Source organism: Colias philodice, chromosome 3 (genome assembly GCF_061535455.1).
Source record: "Colias philodice isolate Cphi_HAF_F1 chromosome 3, ilColPhil1 Martin Lab GWU primary, whole genome shotgun sequence".
Lineage (NCBI taxonomy): Eukaryota > Metazoa > Arthropoda > Insecta > Lepidoptera > Pieridae > Colias > Colias philodice.
In genome coordinates this window covers 3,201,625-3,222,521 of record NC_143088.1, presented here as the reverse complement: position 1 = coordinate 3,222,521, position 20,897 = coordinate 3,201,625, and the positions used below count along the sequence as shown (strand labels likewise).

The 20,897-nt window shown below is 33.8% G+C and overlaps 1 protein-coding gene across 2 annotated transcripts in view; it reads left to right on the top strand.

Moving 5' to 3' along the window:
- The window catches only part of LOC149489479 (uncharacterized), a 74,082-nt gene that overhangs the window by 18,352 nt on the left and 34,833 nt on the right, over window positions 1-20,897 (top strand). For both annotated transcript variants that reach the window (XM_089713923.1, XM_089713915.1), the window contains 2 exons: window positions 8,124-8,267; window positions 10,747-12,470. In XM_089713923.1, the coding sequence (XP_089570049.1) occupies window positions 8,124-8,267; window positions 10,747-12,470 (1,868 nt within the window). The remainder of the gene's footprint in view (window positions 1-8,123; window positions 8,268-10,746; window positions 12,471-20,897) is intronic.

The following is a 20,897-nucleotide window of genomic DNA, read 5'->3' as shown; positions in this document are numbered from 1 at the left end:
TAAACCTAGTATACACTAGGTCAATCCAGGTAGTTCATGGGAAATACGCAATTTCTGTCAATTATTGGTAACTATTTTTGTCTTTGGATGGATTTAAGTAGGTACTTAATTATTATATACAAATACAATATAGTTCAGTTCTTTCAAATTTAATTGTCCAAACACAGCTTCGACAAATACATATTGTGTTTGTGATATATAAATTAATGTAAAATTTGATTCTAAAAACTAATTATGTACAAAGCAGTACCGATGTGGGAACACAACCGCTATTCTAGACAACAATAAACTTCCGTGTTATGAAAACGAGTTTGTGCGTACGCATGCGTGTTTATTGTTTCATAGTATTCAAGCACAGACTAAATATTACAAAAGGTATGTGTTATCTGTGTGTGTTATATGTTTAGCTAAAATTTATTTTTACACAAAAGAATCAATGATTTTGAATTATTTCAATGCGGCGACAATATCACTATCTTGCCATCAAAAAATATTTGTAACATTCGCGAACGTAGACGCTAATTTATAATTATCGTAATTTAATTTTTAATACTTTAAGGGTTCATACTTATTACTTACTACAAAAATTATACATTTATATCAGGTATGCATTTAACACGAGTTTCATGGATTTAATTTTTTTTTACTAAGCCTTTAAATCGTTTTTTCAAGACTAGCTGCTCCGCGCGGTTTCACCCCCGTGGCTCCACTCCTGTTGCCCGTAGCGTGATGAAATATAGCCTATAACCTTCCTCGATAAATGGGCTATCTAACACCGAAAGAATTTTTCAAATCGGACGCACTAATCTCGGAAGTAGTTTCCGAGATTAGTGCGTTCAAACAAACAAACAAACTCTTCAGCTTTATAATATTAGTATAGATTTATGGGCCTAGTAAAAAATTTATTATTATTAACTTAAAAAGGCCGTAAGTAAAAAAAAACACATAGACAAATGAAACGTGATTTCCTGAAACCCCTTGAACGTTCGTTTTGGTGAGATGTAATACTATATATTATATCTCAAATGTGGTGTGACATGTCAATTGAGTGGTGACGCAAACAATATTGTCACTTTATTGGTTCAAGGTCCGATCTGATTCCTTCACGTGGATGCATTGTGATTTGGGAATGATGGACTAGATATCATGTGACCCGGCTTCGCACGGATGCTATTGTTTTTATTAGGTACCCTATACCTTTAAACACAATTACTACACACAACTAGGTACCTATAGAGTATAGATTTTTAGGATGTAAAAGTATTTACTGGTTATTCCAAAAATTAGTAGAATAAGATAGAGAGACGTGCAGTTCTTTAATACTTTCATAATATCTTATGCAGCTCTTTGATATTTTTATCTAAATTGGTTGTTTTGCTTCATAAAGAAGCATGTGAAAGCACATATTTAAAAGATTAATATGGGAATTCAATTAATTCGAAAATCTTCAGAAGTGGACATTTCTTTCTATTTTAGAAAGTTATATTCTTCATTCATTCAAGTTTCTATAGTAAAAGCTTCGCTGACTAAAACTAGATAGAACTGTGTGAAATATCCATAAATGGACCATCTTTAAATGTTATAAGCCAAAAGTATTTTCTCTATTACTTCTTTCAATTTTTAATGGAATAAAAAAATTCCAACTAGATACACAAACGTAGAGTGCCAACAAACATGAATTTTTCTTCTACATTTTATAACATAATATGCAGAAATCCGACTAATATTATTAATTTATAAATTCAAAAGTTTATAAGTATGGATGGATGTACGTATGTATTTCTCTTTCACGGGAAAACCATCAAACGGATTTTGATAATAATTAGCAGTGATGTAGCTTTATCACATGAGCTAGGTATAGAAATATGTATTTGATTTTTACTTCGGGTTCGTTCGCGGGTGAAACCGCGCGGCACAGCTAGTTTCTTATAAATAACTAATACCACTTAAGAGGTTACAGAAAGCTTTATAACATGTTTACTCAAGCCAAAAGCGCGAATTCATTTAAGATTTCTTACAAAATATCCGCTCCTATATTTAACAGTTTAATTGGGACAGCTATATTTTTCTATTTCTTAAGCGCTATTTACTTAGAATGTTTATTCGTCGTAATGTTAACAGATGTTTGGAATTGTTATTTGTTGACATAAAAAATGTTATGGTTTTACGTGAGGAATCATTCCTTAAAATTTTTCAATTACTGCTTGTACTTTTGCTTTACATTAGACGTTCAAAAAAAATTTAATTAAAATATTATCTACCTATGACATTCAGAAATTACTAAAGTAGATTTCAGCAGTTAATATGACATTTTAAATCGGCCTAGTCATCTTATATTATTAGTGTAGATGAATAATTTGCTGATAACATAGCGATTATTTAAATATTAATCTTATAGTACAAAAAATCACTGTCTTTTCTTGTACTTAAAATTATATGTATACCTACTGGTACGGGAGCCAGGAACAGATTTTATGACCAAGTTCCTCTCAAGCGGTAATTAGTAAAATACATCAAAGTATAGTATTATGAAGCCTCGTGAACGTTAGCTGGAGCTCGGTTGGGGGGAAGAGCGGATGTAGCCTCCCACGCACGTAGGAAAAAAAATACATTCATTCATTTCCTCTCAGCTAAAAATTTGTCAAATTGTAGCCAACCCAATATCTCAACGAAAAAAAATAATCAGCTGGTTACAACATGGTGTATTATACGTCAGCTGGTGTCTCGAACATGAAAAAAAAAATATTTTCCGTGATTTTTCATAATACTATACTCTGATGCGGCTGACGAATTATCTCTTGAGAGGAAATAATGAAACAAATTTGGACCTGGCTCCCGTACCATACCGGTTGTAGTGTAGTATTTCCACGAACCAAATTAAATAACACGATTTCAGCAATAACCACTTAAAATATATAACAATTAAAATATACGACTTCACGTATTATAGTTATTGTTTACGTAATCAACAGCATCATGAGAACTTTCATAGCACTTTCTCGAAATTATTTGTACCGTTAAAACGACACTTTAGGTACAATATAGCGATTCAAATTGTTATGAAAACAATAAAAAGATTTTACAATAATTCGTATTAATAATTATACAATATCCTGTTTCCAATATACCAAAGAGGGCACTGTGGAATATATTTTGTGCGATTCATTATTATTCATACATTCTCTCCAGTAAGAGAGAGTCAAAAGTGCAAAGCCACGCAAAAAAATTAAAATAACGATGAAATTATAATTTGTATCGTTTATTTATTGTGTGTGCATTGTTCAATGTTTACAACTAAAACTAATAAAAGGAATCAATTTAACGTGAATTTGTATATGTAATTATTCATAATGAAGTACATAAAATATATTAAATCATTTTTTATCGTATTGCTGTTATTAATTACAGAACATTTTCCATAGTTTATAATGAATAAAATTTTCAACAGCAAACAGAAAACACTTTCAATGCAAATATGTACAAACATTGCCAACATAAAAAAAAACAAAGGTCCAAGTTTTATCAAATATCTTGTAAGTCCTATTGCCATCTCTCTCTACGGAATGCAGCCCATCACTAAAGGCTCAGATGAAACTGCATTCCTAGAATAGTTTTCACAGGTTGCATTTTGTATTCAAATGAATTCTTAGCGCGTATCTTCTTTAATAAGTAGTTATAGTTCAGATTCATTCTTATCAGCTCGTATTTATAAAATTAACATATAAACCCATGTATTTATTTATTTAATCTATAAAATTAGCATAAATCACAATAATCGCGCCCATGTATTATTAAAAAGTGTACTTTTGTTTAAAGGTATTATTCCACTTATATTATCACGAGAGAAAGTTTTCATTACGTTTCTTATCTCATAAGATATACATAAATTATATGACTGTACATATACATTTAAATAATATTCGGTACTAATTAATTTAAATAATATTACATTATTTATAAGTACAAATTAGTATTATACTTACGCTGAAAAAAATATGTAAATGTAATGGAGCCTGCAGGCTGCTAAAGTTCTAAAAACTTCAATAAAAAAAGAACGCAACGAGACAAGTTGATTTAATAAGTATTACATAAGATATTCGACGTCTTATAATCATTTTGACGGAATATAAAGGATATATTTGATCCATAAAATTATCCTTAATATGTACCGGAACTGAAGCAAACTACAAAAAAAGCAACATTTAACCAAAACAAATTGTTTTAATGTAAACAAAAAAAGCATTTATGAATAGTCAACTGAAAGGCAAAACTTCTTTACGGTCTCAAAAGAAGCAACATGAAAATTCATATTAAAATGAACTTTTTATGCAATGAACTTTTCGCGCCAATTTCCTGTTAATTTTTTTTACCTCGTTAAACTTAAACCTTACCTTTATACCGGTATTCTGTCACGGTAGGTGACTGTATGCGGTACGGTGGCTGACTCCTCTCACCGCTTCGTAAGGAAAAAAGTTTTAAATTTGACTGCATTATCCGTTATTTATCTTAATTACCGTAACCTTAATTACAGAAAAAATACAAATATTGGAAGCGATAGTTTTTAAATTTGTGTGGTAGTGAAAATATTTAGAATCTATTTTTTTAGGAAAATTTTTAAATTGGGCGAAACAGCATTAATCTATAGTGACAATATGCTATTTTTTAACGACTTTATAATTTTTATTATGTCGAGTGTCGACTGTTTATTTTTTACAGTAATTTCGAAGTCTACCAACCTGTTGAATCGAAAGAGCTGTCTTTTAAAAAGTAAAAATGTATATTTTATAACGTTAAACATATTGTTAATTAAACAGAAATACGTGGAAGATGAACACAAGTTATTTTGTAAATGTAAGTAATGAACATCGATACACATTTTTTAATCATAACTAGATATTTATGGCCAGTGAATACGATCTCTTGTAAAGCATCATTTATGTACGAGTTAATTGCATTTATGTAAACACCAATTAGAAAAGCGATTAATAAAAACTAAGATAATAATTATAAACTTAAGTATAATATGAAAGTGGCAATGATAAACAGTAATGATATTTATCTACATAATATTACTAGCGTGGGATTAGGGCTAGGAACATACACACAATTAGATATTTTATAACATTTGACTCTTTTCTGACAAAGTTGCGGCCTTTAGAAGTTTTGAAAGAAAAAGTCTGATACTATAATAAGTGCAGGATCGGTAGGCACTTGTCACATCTATTTTTTTATTCAATATTTCATGTTTAATTTTTAAGTTGATTTTTTTTAAATTACGTATCTAATTAAGTGAGCACTGTACTTTTAAATTCGTCTGTGTATGTCGTGTAAGGAAAATTGAACTCCCAAATCCCAATTGGTTTACTGTTTGTAAACATTCTCAAAAATGGTAAATGGGCATAGAGCTTAAAACAAACAGAGTCGACATAACATTATTTTATTGCATTTAAATTAGAACAAAACGAGAATTTCTAAAAACTTTCGTTTTCCGAACAATAAACGATTCACGGACATGTAGATCGTATCACGTTTTAGCGGAAAGCAGTAAAATATGGCGACATTTCTAAATATCACCGAGTTGATCGCCTCTCACCGACGCGGTTACGACCGTAAGCTCGTACACCGTGACTGTGTGATTGTAAAAAGTAGCACACACAATTTATGCATAGACAAAGAAAAATAATACTTTTATAGAAATGTACCGGTCATATCAATTCCAAAAAAGTAGTCGTCATAAGTCTTTAAAGTTTAAACCTCTCGATACGGTACGTCCAAACCACGCAACAGATTTTGAAACAGTTTTTTTCGTGTAGTATTATCTATATCGTTGTATTTTTCCTAAGGATTTATAGTTTATACCTAGGTAGGTAGCTATAGGCTGCACTTCTAATGAAAATGTTGTTTGTGTAAATAGATATTTCGCAACCCGGTTGCCCAAGAAATTTAGGTAAGCTTATATGTATTGTATCTATAAGAAGCCTTATCAACACGTTGTTTATAAGCATTAGTTGGTTTTGACTCTGAAGCCATAATATTATACAGACATCTTGAAGCATAAATATCTTATATATAAAATTCTCGTGACACAATGTTAGTCTGCATACTTCTCCGAAACGGGTGGACCGATTCTCATGAAATGTTTTGTGCATATCGGGTAAGTCTGAGAATCGGCCAACATCTATTTTTCGTATGTACCACGGACGAAGCCGGGGCGGACCGCTAGTTTTTATATAAAATGATTTAACAGTGTCAGGGTTTTTAAAAACTTTGCAATAGTGCTTAAAAATTTCAAAACCAGCTATGATTGATTGATGCTTGTATAAACCTAAGTATACAAATTTTTACGATGCAATCATGCAATTGCATTAATCATTTTTATTGGGGTCGTATTTAATCTGTCAAAGAAATCTATACCATTTCTTAATTAAGAGGAAATAAATACCTCTATACCACCAGAGGTCAATGCACTTATTAAAATACTCATTAGAACATTCTGATTCATTATGCAATCTTGATACTATATGTACTTGCATAATTGGATAATACAGTAAGAGAAGTTTTTATAAGTACCTGGTACAATCGTGAAATGCAATATTTTATTAGAATAATTATTGATTAGCAATTAACATGAATGATTTTTTTTTTACTCTAGATAGGGAAGCGCTTGACCGCAATCTCGCCTGATGGAAAGCTAAGATGCGGTCTAAGATGGTACGCGCTTCCCTAGTAGGTACCGGTTCACTCTTCGCTTGAAGACCCCCATATTGTACTCGTCGAGGAACACAGATTCAGGAATGTTTTATGATTAAAATAAAAAATGATAAATTTTAAATCGTAATTATTGTAGGAACAATTAATAAGTAGAATGAAGTTAACACGTAGGTACGTGATACAACTATGAAATAAGCATTGAACAATTTGTAAAGAAAATCAGCATATCTACAAACAATGACTCATTAAAATGTAGGGTATTGTTTCTTACATTCAACCCTATAACATTACAATCGAATCTAAATAGAATACAACGAAATCTGAATTAAGAATGACCATAACGGACTAAGGTCCGTATCACGTTTGACCTTGTAATGGAATGAATTTTTAACACTGCCCTACTCTCTTTGAAGCATTTACCGTATTTACGTGGCAATATGATCTACTTGGCATAAGTGGATGAGCGATTAGACATGCACACGCACAAGCTTGTACAAACTGTTTGCGCAAATTTAACTGTACATTTTGTAATTTGTTAGTAGTATCGATATAACACATTAAAATAATAATATATGCTCTGTAGAATGTATGATTGGTGTTTATTATCTGCATTGCTTGCCAATTCATTTATTCATTTTTAAATTTCTATTGTAAGTACTTTTTAAAATTATTTATTATAACCTTGACACACTAGGTCTAGACATACAAATAGGTAGGTATTTTGTATCATTTTAAAGCTGTTATTGAAGAAAAATATCAGCGGAAATAGCCCTTTTAAGGAAAATACGATTTAAGATGTAAAAACATGTGTTACAAATAATTAAATATGTATTTACTATTTAGAATAAATACGTTTAAATGTACATTCGATTACTTTGACGACGATATTTAATAAATAATTCTTGTCGCATAAATCCAGAATGTCAGTGAACTCGAGGTTTTTCATTACCATTCAAAAATAAACTCTGTATTTTCTCTTACAAGGTGCATTTTTAAATAAAACAATGAATTATTTTGCGACGAACAAGAATAACATTATCGTTATATAATTTAGAAATCATGAGTGAGAGTAAGCTTAAAAAGTAAAATATAGATCATATTTTTTTGTTTTAATTTTAATTATGTAATAACTGTAACAAAAATTTGCATAAGAATGTTGTTATTATCACACATTTCTAATACTTACTCAAAACATTGGTTCTTTATTAATTAAGTTGATTAATTTATGTCATATTTTTGCATGCGTTTATTCAAACAATGTATCATTGATAGTAAGAAATAAGAATAAACAAAAATATCTATTCAATATGTATTATCACAGTATTATATACTAAAAAAGTTCGATAGTTTATAATACGTAGCGCCATCTAGTGTTGAATAGCAAAAGAACATTGAAATTTCTTTGTCCGCAGGAGACAATGGCAGCACTCACGCTCTATATCTCGAAACGATAGTAGAGGAGACAAGCGATGACTTACGTTCCGAACGCTCATCAGCAGCCACATGGCTATCCGATTCTGATGCGGACTCGGTTATACACGTCCGTGGAAATGGAGGTAAGACAGGTATAAAACAAGTTTTTGATAAAAGCGCCATCTATCGTCAAATAGCATTTCATAAAGAAGTGATGTTAGAGTTTAGTTACGTAGTTATGAGAATAAACTATAGATGGCGCGTTTCTTAAATTTTATTTGGTATTTGGGCATTTTCACAAAAATGTATACCCCCCTGATTTTCAACTGTCCCTCGAATTCATTAAATTCTATATAATGAAGTAGTTGCCAGAATTATTTATATATGTTATCAAAGTGATTATACGTATACAATATTTTGTTTTTTTAACAAAAACTATGACAAAATCTAAAATAAAGTTAAGTTAATTATAAATAACAATCGAAAAATGGGTAATTTTACGCTGTCCCCTGCTTACTCTTACGCGTTTATTACATTATTTCTTAACTTTTTTGTAAGAAAGGTACCATCTTTTAAGGTTTTATTTGGTCCAGGATAATCAGTTACTGTGATAATAGTTAAAATATAATAACCTTATATAACAAAATAAAAGATAAAAAAATAAAAAAGAAAATCAAAAAAATTGTCCTTCCCGGAACATTCAGTTGTGTCACCGATTTTCTAAAAAGAAAATTACTGTGGTTCAATTAATTTTGCATTACTGTCAACACCATAGCTACTGCTATGCAACTTATCAGGTTAGAAGCCGTCAGGGTCAAAAAACTGCTTAGAAGGAGTGCACGCGTGTTTGCAAGCTGCAGGGACCAAATTCTTCATTCAGGTATGTGACCATATTTTGGCTTATTTCTATCTATTTATCTTGTAGTATTTAGTTAATTTTGTTTTAAATGTTTTATATGTAAGTTGATCAAAAGTTTTGATGAATATAAGTGTTGTGGTTATATTTTAAACCGTTTTTATTACTAGAGGATTATCAAATGTGACTTCCGCTGTGTGACTATTTGAGCGGTCACATATACGCTGAACGAAAAGTCACAACATGCCTGAACACATAAAGCAATGTTTACATGGCGATTTTCTTGAGCTATAAAAATATTTTTCTAAGACATTTTTGACTGAGTAGGAAACTACGGCAAAAAGTAGATTTCAAAAATAAAAATTATTTCCCCATCCAAATCGCAACAGCTGATTGATCATTTTGCATGAGGAAGTAAAATTTTTTTTTGAGGAAAAAAAAAAGAAGCATTATGCAGAAAAAGAAACAAAATAAGCCAGCAGAACTAAGAATCTAGACAATGTGCCTTGTATAACAACGAAAGATAATAATGGAACAAAAATTAATTTTTTTCACGATATTTTTCATTGGTTTTTTTTTTATTTACAGATTAACCTTCGTGTTTGCAGCGTCCACTGAAACAAGATTTTTTTTATCAAATATGGTGATTGAGATTATTTAAGGTTAATAATAAACGAATCACGAAGACTGATTATCGACTGATTAATTTGATTAGTGCCAATATAAAACATAAAAGAGACTTCTTATTCTTGAATCTTGATAGTAATTTACCCTTTAGATAAATAATAATAATGTGATGGCTTAAGCCCGAACTGATTGTGATAATTTAGTTTGAAGTTAAGTTAAGTTTATAATTATATTTATTATGTGTGCCTGCGTACTTTTTTTTCGCCATGTAAACGCACCCTTTCCCTTTTTAGGTATTCGGTTGTGTGACTGTCCCTATATTACGGAGCTGAATTTTTTAAATATTTCAGTAGATTTTACATTTAATGCCCTTCAAATCAGTCTCTTTAATGGAGAATAATACATAAGTGTAATATTTGTTGCCTTTTCTCTAAAAAAGTATCTAACATTTTAAATGTAAAGATAATAATGACAGTTGAAGTACCAGAGTCACAATACTGAATATACTATTGTTTTTTTTAATTAGCTTAGATCCAAAAGTTGGGAATAGTGAGTGTTTAAAATATACAAAATAACGATTTTAAGTTAATAAATAAACAATATCTAAAAATTCTTATATTTTGCACTGTTTTTCCAGCTACTGAATATAGTCACACAACTGATATAAAATTGCGAGACTTTCCATTGTGTCCTATTATTTTTACAGTTTTCTCATTTTAAACCCATCATATTATATGTTTTCTTGAAGTATATTGAATTTCCGTTTTAAAGAGACCAAAAAAAGTTTAAAATATAATACTATCAAAAAAAATATATTTTTCAAGGAGGGGGTACATTTTTGTGAAAATGCCCATTTACGTAGGTTTTTTTAAACACATGATTAGTCTGTGACATGATCTATGGGAGAATTTGTATGTAAATTACTCATTAGAAACAATGAGACAATCATATATTTTTTCTCAAGGATAGATAATATCAAAACGCTTTTGCTTTTTTGGCGTACTTCCAAGGATCGTTCATTCTCGTATCACAATTTGGTGTCATTGTCATTACCGGTCCCAGTTCGTTACGACGCGTGTCGTCCAGCTTTATTTCTATTCTGAAACGCACGTTTTTCAGTGGTTCATTTTGTCCTCTAGGATCAGAGTGCGACAGCGAGTCGGAGCGCGAGTGGGCCTGTCCGGCGAAGCGGCGCAGACGGGAGCGCGCCACCTCGCCCACCAGCACCGGCTCCCTGTCCCGCTCCTCCAGCCTGGCCCAGTTCGAATCGCTCGAACGGTCGTGTGCTGCGCCCGCGTCTCCCAGCCTGTCTCCAGACTCTCTGGAGTCACCGCCGTCATCGCCGCCACCGTCCCGGCCCGCTCCCCGCGCACACCTCTCCGCCGAGAACCTCAGCGAAGACAGCGGCTACAGTGAGCGCGCGCGGCGGCCGCCCCCGTCGGCGCGGCGCGAGCCCGAAATAGCGCACGGGCCGAGCGGCAGCGTGCCGTGCCTCGCCTCGCCTAGTGCAGGCCGCCGGCCGCCGCGAGCAGCGCGCGCGCTGTCCCTGCCCGCCGAGCTGGACGTGTGCGCCGAACCGCGCCGCCACGCGACTCACAACGCGCGGTTCCGCCAAACTTTCAAAGTGTGTGATAGCTTTACAGTCAGTGTGGCCGATCTCACAGCCCTGGATTACCGCGGCGGGCCCCGGCGGCCGCGCCTGCCGCCACCACCGCCCCCGCGCCCCGCGCACCATCCCCCACCTCCGCCTCCGCCTCCCGTTGAAGTGGTAGCGAGTCCCGTCCGCTCGACCCCTGCAAGGGAACCGAGTGCCGGCAGCGACTCCACTACAGAATCAGAAAGAGCTTTCACGCGTGAAATGGAAGCTACAGCCCGCAGGCTGGACGAAAATGCAAAAAGAGCTTTGGCCGACGCCGGAAATTACGATCGTGAGATATCAGTGTTAACCGCAAAACGACTCAGAGACTCGTGGGGGGCTTGGGATGATGTGTTAGACGAATTACGGCGGCGAATAGAACCTTCCTCCCCGACCCCCTCCCCGCCGCGTTCGCCGTCACCGGAACCTATACGTGAACCAGCATTTACCTCGACACCTCTGCGATCTGGCGATGGCCGAGTTCGTTCAACGCCTGAATTAAGATCACGGCCTACTCCAAATCGCGAAACACCTGAGGAATTACGCGCATCCTTGCAAATGGTCGCGCCGCCAGACAGCGTCCCGCCGATGCGGTCCGTGTCGACGGGCTCCAAAGGAGTGACGTTCTCGCCGATCGTGGCTGAAGTGAGTTGGCGCGAAACGAGCGCGAGCACAGAGAGCGCGGAGAGCACGCCGAGCGAGAGCTCGAGCGCGAGCGACGACGCGGCCGACGCGGAGGTCGTGGTAGTGGGGAGCGGGGAGTGCGCGCCGGCCGCAGACCTTTCCGCGGCGATGTCGGAAGCGGGCGCGCGCGCACCGCGCAGCCGCATCGCGGGCTTCCTCTCGCGGTTCGCGAACTTCCGTTTCTCGGCGCGCAAGAAGCGCGCAGGCGCGAACGGGCGGGCGGGCTCTGCGGCGGCGAGCGCGGCAGACGCGGCGCAGGCAGCGCGGCCGGCTGGCGGGCCGCAGTATGTGCGCATCCCGCTGAAGGACGAAGGTGTGTCGCGGCCGCCGGCGGTCGTCCCGGGCGGCGTGGCGCACAAGCCGCCGCGGCCGCGCCCGCCGCCCGCGCCCGCGCCCGGCGTGCTGGAGACGGACGTGGACACGCAGCGCACGGTGCTGCACGCGCGCTCGCTGCTGGCCCTGGCGCCGCCCGACCAGCGCGCGCCCCGCCCGCACAAGTCCATGGAGTTCCTGCTCGACAAGGACAGCGCCCAGATCGTACAGGTAAGCCCCACATTCATACACAAACTTATTCACTATTCGTAAAAAAGTACTTAGCTACGTCTGCAAGAATTGTAACATCTGCAAGGAAATCGGCAAACATAATATCATAGTCATAATAAAAAAATATTCATAAAATTCGCTCTAAGACAATGTAAGAAACTGCTATATGTACCTACTTGATAACTGCAAAGTGCAAATCGACATTTTATAGCTGTGAGCAACATTAACTCAAGATATGTGTAACTGCATCTCTTATACTATTCACAAAATTAAAATATCTCGCAATGTTTACAAACAGACCGATCAATGGAGGGCGATGACCTCGCGATGACATTAGGCCATTTGCCATCTTGACGTCCGCGTAATTACGAATCCAACCCAACATTTACCTTTGCTACGAAAAGAATTGTTAAAACATCACTCTCTACACATAAAGTAATACATATAGGACAACTAGCATAAATTGTCAAGTAATAACCATAAATAAAAACAAAACCATGCAATGGGCGCACTTAAAATAAAAATGGCTACAAAATAACCTTTAAAATTAATCTGCTCTACATCAATATAGAGACATAAATCATCACGGCCTAATAGGTATACATTGTACACAAAAACATCGTTCTTATGGAGTTAACTCCTATATTGAAAGTAAACTATTCAAATTCCACTACACATTACCCATCAGCCACAGTGACATTTAATTATAATCAATATTGCAGAGAAAGTGAGCATCAAACAACGCACTACATTAACATATCCATAACAAAAGGTAGGCGGTAATGTTGTATCAGATGTGTAACTCGACTCATAATCTAATATTAAAGCTATAGTTTAGCTTTCTGAGAAAATAAAGATAAGAAAGGGACCTGCAAATCCGATCAGGTAATAGACCCTTAAGAACATAAATTATATCCTAAAATTGTTAAATTGATTGTTAGTTAAAACGTAGTAACTGCTGGTATCTGTAGGTTAACGTTAAAGCAAATAAATTGAAGTATTAGTTCTTTAAATATACATTCTTCCTTCTAATATCACATTACGTATAAATTCAATAGTCTACTTGTTTGCTGTACAATCAGAAAAATACGTGAATACAAACATAGTTTATTATCCTGGTACCACACGTGGTACTTTTATCTCCTTATCCTCCGGTGAAACAGATGGCTAGTCAAATCTAAATAAATAGGTATTTGCGCTGACTGACCATCGAAAAATTCATAGATAATAGAACGTTCTCTATAGCGTAAGCTAGTAACAAATTAAAACGTCTAGAAAATATCATCACTCAAAAGATTAAATTACAATAAATATAAAAACATTACACCTTCATGACTCACATGCCTTTACAATCTACAATATTATTTATTCATCAACCAACATAGCCTCAATAATATGATTTATTATTGATTTTCATTGGCCTCTATATAGAAAAGTATATAAATATTATCTATCAAAATAAACCGCTGAGTTAGTGTATGGAAATAAGCATAGAGCAACAAAACTATATTTAAAAAAATACATATTTAAAAATCTTAATCCAGCTTCATTCAACATTCATGTATAAAATTGAATTTAACTCCATTATCACCGGCCTTTGAGGGGTAAGGAATATACAAAAGAGCGCTTTGTCATGTTAAAATATGACTATTATTGCCCCTGCATCGCCACCGTAATGTGTCGAACCAGTCTGTGAATAATAAATACAATTATTACCATTTGCACCTTGAAGTTTGAACACTGCTGCGTAAATAGAATCTAAAATCACTTCGCGTGTAAACAATGTCGCATGATGTCGATGTATTGTAATGTTTGAAAATATGGTTGCAATGCGAAGCTTTTTGAAATAAAAATCTATATCATTATCGAGAATATAATCTATCTAAAGGACAAATTTCCAAATCCATTTATGATTTATAAATTTTTGAGTAAAAGGAATATCTGTCTACAATTTTGTTTCAGTATTTTTTAGTTACCATTTTAAAACAAAAAAAGCCTTTGTTACTATACTTTCTAAAGGGTTCCAGCCCCCCTAGTCAAGTGGCTTTCTGTTAGCGTAGCGTTCAATAGAATAGACTACGAATGTATGAGATTGACGTAACCTGTAGATACGTTTATCTACAGCCTACGTCAATCTCATACATTCGTAGTCTATTCTATTGAACGCTACGCTAACAGAAAGCCACTTGACTAGGGGGGCAGTATGTGTATTGTATACTATTATAGCTATAAGTATTTGACAGTCCTTTTTAATCAAATTATATGTACATAGGTAACGTAGAGTAACAGGAAGCCAGGCGAAATAGGATATCCGGGTGTCCGTCGTACCCGGTTTGAGGCATCTAGTGAATCTTGTATACCACAAAATATATTAGTTTATGGTTGGTATGTATTAATACCACTTTTAACTAATGTAACTACCGCCAATTTCTACATAATATGTTTTATTTTCTTAAATTCAGGAAAATTTGAGTCAAATTGTTTCTGAAAAGAAATAACATATTACATAACCGTAATTGTTATCATTTAACTTTTACCTGAGATAGTCTGGAAGAGATTACTGTAAAGAGATAAGGCCGTATATTGTCAGGGTACATTTTGTCTTGCAAATTCCCGTTCATGTTTTAAATAAACAAAGAACGAGATTTTCTTAAAAGCAAACAATAAAATAAAGAACTATAATCTTATAATGCGAGCATAACACGTGGAAAGAATTTAAAATTTATCTTCTACAGTCTACACAAAGAAGCTTATATGTCTACACAAACAAATGCTCATAAAACATTATCTATTCACAGTATTGAAATGACTAATGATGATATAAAAAATGTAGAAATAATAATTAATGCATAATATCTTAGTCATACTTTAAGGCTACAATTCAGTCAAATTCGAAATCACAACATTTTCAACCAAACTGCAAAACATTCATTGTTTAAGTACCTAAAAATAATGTTTAGGGAAAATTAAACCTTCTGTTAATATCACTAAGAGCTGATTTTTCAATCCTTGGTTAAAACTTATTCATCGAATAACGTATTAAACTACCATTTCAAAAATGTATTCTAATGGTCCGTATATGACAGTTTACAGGTGATATTTTAAAATGTTCGTGTAATACTTTATTGGACGGATAAATTTTAACCAAGGATTGAAAAATCGGCCCTAAATATCACTATAAACGTACCATCAGCTTGTATATTTGTTCTCTACTACAAACACGTGACTTCGCATGTTATGTTTACGAGAATAACTAATAAATTGGAGCACAATATACTACTGCTTACGAAATTCATGGCGCTATTATTATTTTACTGTTTCAGTAAAATTAAACTTTATTATGAATCAAGTGTTATTTATGTATGTTATTAGTGTTATTTATTTATGTTATTTATGACAGTTTATGTTGTGGTTTGTGACGTCATTAAGTATATGATCAATATTTGTCAATAGTCTCGTAATTTAGGAATATGGAGGAAATATTGTTTTAAATGCGTCAGCCCTTAGTTGAAATAATTAGCTCTACATTATGTATTTTGTTTTTATTTCGTCCTTTGGACAATTTAATTTTGTAGCTGGCTTTTATTAAAAAGGCAAATACATATAATGTATTCTTAACACAAATTGGAATAAGTCCGTCATATCAATTATTGTAGTTTAAGCTCTAATATCTATAATCTATATTAAACTGTTATCGTAGATTAACTCGTCTCTGATGTACAGCTTAAACTGTTGCAATATTAATCATTGGGTTTAACTTATTATCATTTCATGAAGAAAAGATGCTACAAACAAAGTTTAAATTTTAAACCAAAATTTAAGTAGGTACATGGCTCAGGTAAACTTACGTTTAATCTTTAATTAAAATTACTGGCCTTATCTTAAGTAAGTAATAAAATAAATTCTAATTTTAACTTCAACATTTTGAAAGGAAGCCCACGTCAACCCATAGACGTCACTCCCGTCGACCCACTTGGTCGACTGGACATGGATCCTATCCGGCTTCCCTGACAGTTTTTATCCTTTTATTGTAATGCCATTGTTACTCGTGTTCTAATTCATTTAACAAATAAAAGCTACCTTTCCTAATTAACTTACAAAGGGTGCTTGTCCAATTATGTTACCTTAATTGTTAGAGAATTTATTTTACAGAAAATTTATAAAGGATTTTTATAATAATCTTTCTTTGAAAAGGGTAAGGCAACATTGTAGCATGTTAAATCTTTTGAAGGAAAATAAGGGTGATTTTGTCTTCGGAAAAATTTTGATATGAAGTTTTAAGATCGGGTTGAAGATTTTTTTATCAAATAAAAAACAGAAATGTATACAATCGTTTCATAGCAACTCTCAATAGTGATTTGTTGTTTTTGCATAGCATGGTATAATTTAAAAATAATATTAATATAATAGATTGCATTAGTAAACATAGACGATCCAAAGGAAAACACCAAAAAATATTTATATATGCACTCTACGGTCTACCACGTTTCTATCTAAGTCTTTGTAAATAAACAGACATGATTGCAGGTACTATAATAAAGTTATTTTCAATTAAAAGAAGGAACTACTTAGTGTTAAAACAAAACATTAGGTAATGTCAGCTATTCACTCACTGCTTCATTCATTTCAATCTAACAAAAATCGGCTTAGATAACCTGATTTCAAAAGATTAACAGTACATTATTTACCAATATTGACAATATAGCAGTTCGCACGCCATCAGCATCAATAAGAAAGATAATTTGGAAAATCCAAAAGTGCACGCCTCATATTTTTTTTTTAATAAATATTTATTAATTATTATTTTGTTTATTTAATAACAATTAAACCACATCGAATCAGACCCTGAAAAATGAAAGGGTTCTATTCCTGAGCATACTCAAGCGTAAGAGAAAAAAAAGACTCGATTAGTAAAGTATTTCGGTCGCTATCGTGTTAACAAGAAAAAGGATCCGCACATACAGACACACGGACGTCCAAGACAGAACTTTTTTAAACTGTTTTTTAACTAGTTTAAATAACAAAAATGACATCAAAAATATCATGAACGTTAAAAATAGTGTTTTTTCTTAATATGTGTGTGTATGTATTATCTTACAAGTGCAATGTATGATACATAAAGACATTTTAAGTTTGAAAAATCAGATGTTTTGCGCGAAGTGACAGTAGTACCCACCTCAACGCTTCGCTTATGAGGCGTGCAATAGAAACCAGGCGTATTTGCTTAATATTTAGTGTGTCAAGGTCGATACCGCACACCACGCTATTTCTAAAGTAGAATAAATAAACATATTGGAAATTTGCACTTCATCTGGTTATTATTTGGCTGGAGTATAAATTTCTATAAGATTAGAAATTTACTATTCTCACTGATTTCAAACGTATATTTTTCATCACTTTGAATTTTCCTAGGTATTGTAGGAGATTTTTTTTAACAAAGACGAAAAAGTCTGAAAGAGATTGCTTTATCTTTCTGTTCGCATTTATTCCAGCCTGAGTAGATTTGTCTGTCACAAGTCTTGAAGTCTTTAGTGGAAAAATTATTAAGCTATCAAGTTGGTTTTTTTCATTAATCCAGCCTGTTCAATTTTTAATACACGCAGAGTAAATTTTAATACTTCATCCAGTTTATAACGCCCATTTGAAATTTATAAGATTACAGTGAAGTTATGAAGATATCTTTTGAAGCCGAGCCTTTAAAGAAGATACGAGGGAGGAAAGTATCGGAAATTCCTCATTAACTTCAAAACTCGGAAGCTATGAGCTCGAAGATATCCTTTCCTATATTTTTATAACCTTCTTCTATGGTTACATATCGATTGGTTTCTTATCAATATTACATAGTAGCTGTCGTTGTCTGTCCGTCCCTATGTTTGCTTAAATCTTTAAAACTACGCAACGGATTTTGATAAGTTTTTTTTAATGGAAAGAGTAGTTCTTGAGAAAGGTTTTCGTATATAAGAAGATATATAATTTGATAAGTTTTTCTACAAATCGGGCGAACCCGTGCGGAAAGCTAGTCGTTTATAAATTTAATATTCAAAACATAACGGAACTACCCATATATGTTGGAGCGGAAATTTAGCTACTGTAAAAAATATTACGTGATCAGAATTATTGACATAGAGGTTATGTACAAAGTAAATTCACACGGCAATAGAGACGATATTCAATTGTTTATTTTTTGTTACGTAACATAGCCATGTAATAATGTGAAATCGTATTATAGCTTCCAAAATACAGTATCTTCTATCTAATTAATATTTTTCTTTCATATTAGTAATTGAGTTCTCGGTGTCCATAATTGTGTCTAGAAACTTAATATTTATTACCACAGATTAGGTTAGAGAATATCTATTTCAATTTTCATTGACCTACTAAATTAGTGTATGAAGTAACCCTGAAGTTTGAAATCAGATGCAATTCTCATACATTTTAAGACCTAGAACAACTTATTTAAGAACAAAAACTTTAAAAGCAACCCTTCTTTGCATATGCTAAAGAACGAACCTTCGACTTTCGATCATTCATCAATAAGATACATGCATTGAAATCATATGCCTCTTCTACACTAGTACTGGCAGGCGATAACTAAATTTAAAAATGTAAAATAAACAGTCTCGTAAACCCGCTGTACTCATTTGAACGGGAACGTCCGCATTGCGGCTTAAATAATATTATGCTAGCACATGTCTCTGTGTCTATTATCCAATTTACAACTACTCGGGTGACTAGCTTAGTTCACTGTGTAGGAATGTTAAACGCTTGCTAGACTTTGTATGGGAATTATGTTATCTGTGACTTTTTTTATTTTTTGTCTTAATAAATATTTTGTGTTTATCTGTTACCGATTTGATAAATTATGTAACCATTTGAGAGTAACTTGACCGAATAACATAGGTTAAAGTTCTTTCTTATTTGTTCATTGACATTTTTGGATAGTCAATAATTTTTACGACCAATTTCCTAACATTTACGACCAACGATTAAATAAAAAGTTTATGTCGATAGGTACTTAATTACAGATAATGAAGTGATGTAACATGATTTTCCATAATTTGAAAAGTTATGGAAAATGTTTTCATTTTGCGTAATGTTGAAAAACTTTCAAATGTAAACACGCTTTTACTCGTGGTATAACAGATGCCAATTACAAATCAACGCTTATCGTATGGAAATATTTAATCTAACATGTTCGGATGTTTATGTAGATCACTCAGTAATCTCTATTACAAATTTTGACGAAACTTAACAAACAGTTTCGAACAAAATATATCGAATGTATCTATATTTCTTAAATAGAATGAAGTATCATTCAATTCAAAATTTTAGGTGTCCTCATTCCACAATGGATCAAAATACATATATCAAGATATAGAAATTCAATTAATATTTAATATTCATATTTGTTTGATAAGAATTTAGGAATACGTTTATCGTATTCTTGAGGAGTGACATAATTAATATCAGTGTATCTTGTCTTAGACACCCCTTTACAATCAGTATACTTTACGATTACCCCCGTTCAATTATAAAAAAAAAAATACGTTGTACATGTATTAAAATAGCTCACGAGAGATCGCTTATATTGCCCTCGGGCGGCATAATCATCCGTCCATCAGACGATCCGCTGCGTTCAGAAATGCTGGTCATTCTAAAGTTCAACACATTGCAAGAGTATCGTATTACGTTTATTAAGGCGTATTGCGTTTACCAAGAAATCCCGATGTTTATGCTGAAAGGAATACGAAGAAATGCTTTCAGGGTAATTGGATATATCGGGTTGACCGAGTTGTCTTATCTTTGCCATTCTTTGCGTATTGGAATTTATATGAAGAGAATTGGATCAATTTTTTATTAACCAGACTGATTAAAGATACAGATGATTAAACTTTTGTATTTTATATTAGTTTATATTTCTTATATAATACCTACATTTCGTGTTTTATAAATAGATAGAGCAGTATTCGCATTCATACATGTTGTTTTTGCTAATATGTAGTTAGTTTTGCTACATAACGGAAATGAAACTACATACGAAAAAATCTGACAAACCAAAAAATAAACATATCCAAGAATATATGAAAATATCTCATAGAGCTGCATTTCCCAATACAAAATAAGCTTAAAAGCAACAGCTATAATTATATTATCATTCAAAGTATTAACACACAACAGTATTTGATATAATGCAGCTCTATGACGGGATAATTCACCCGTGTAACCCGATCTTTTTTCGAACAAATGTCTACTCTCGCTTGGAAAAGTGAATAGTATTATATAACAAAGGCGCTTCGAGCTATCTATTTCAGAATACATCTATGCTATCTATACTGTACACTAGAGATTCTCAAACCTTTTTCTTGGACGTCCCTCTTGGAAAATTCTTAACGTTGCCACACTGAAATTTTGTGGTTATTTTTGTTC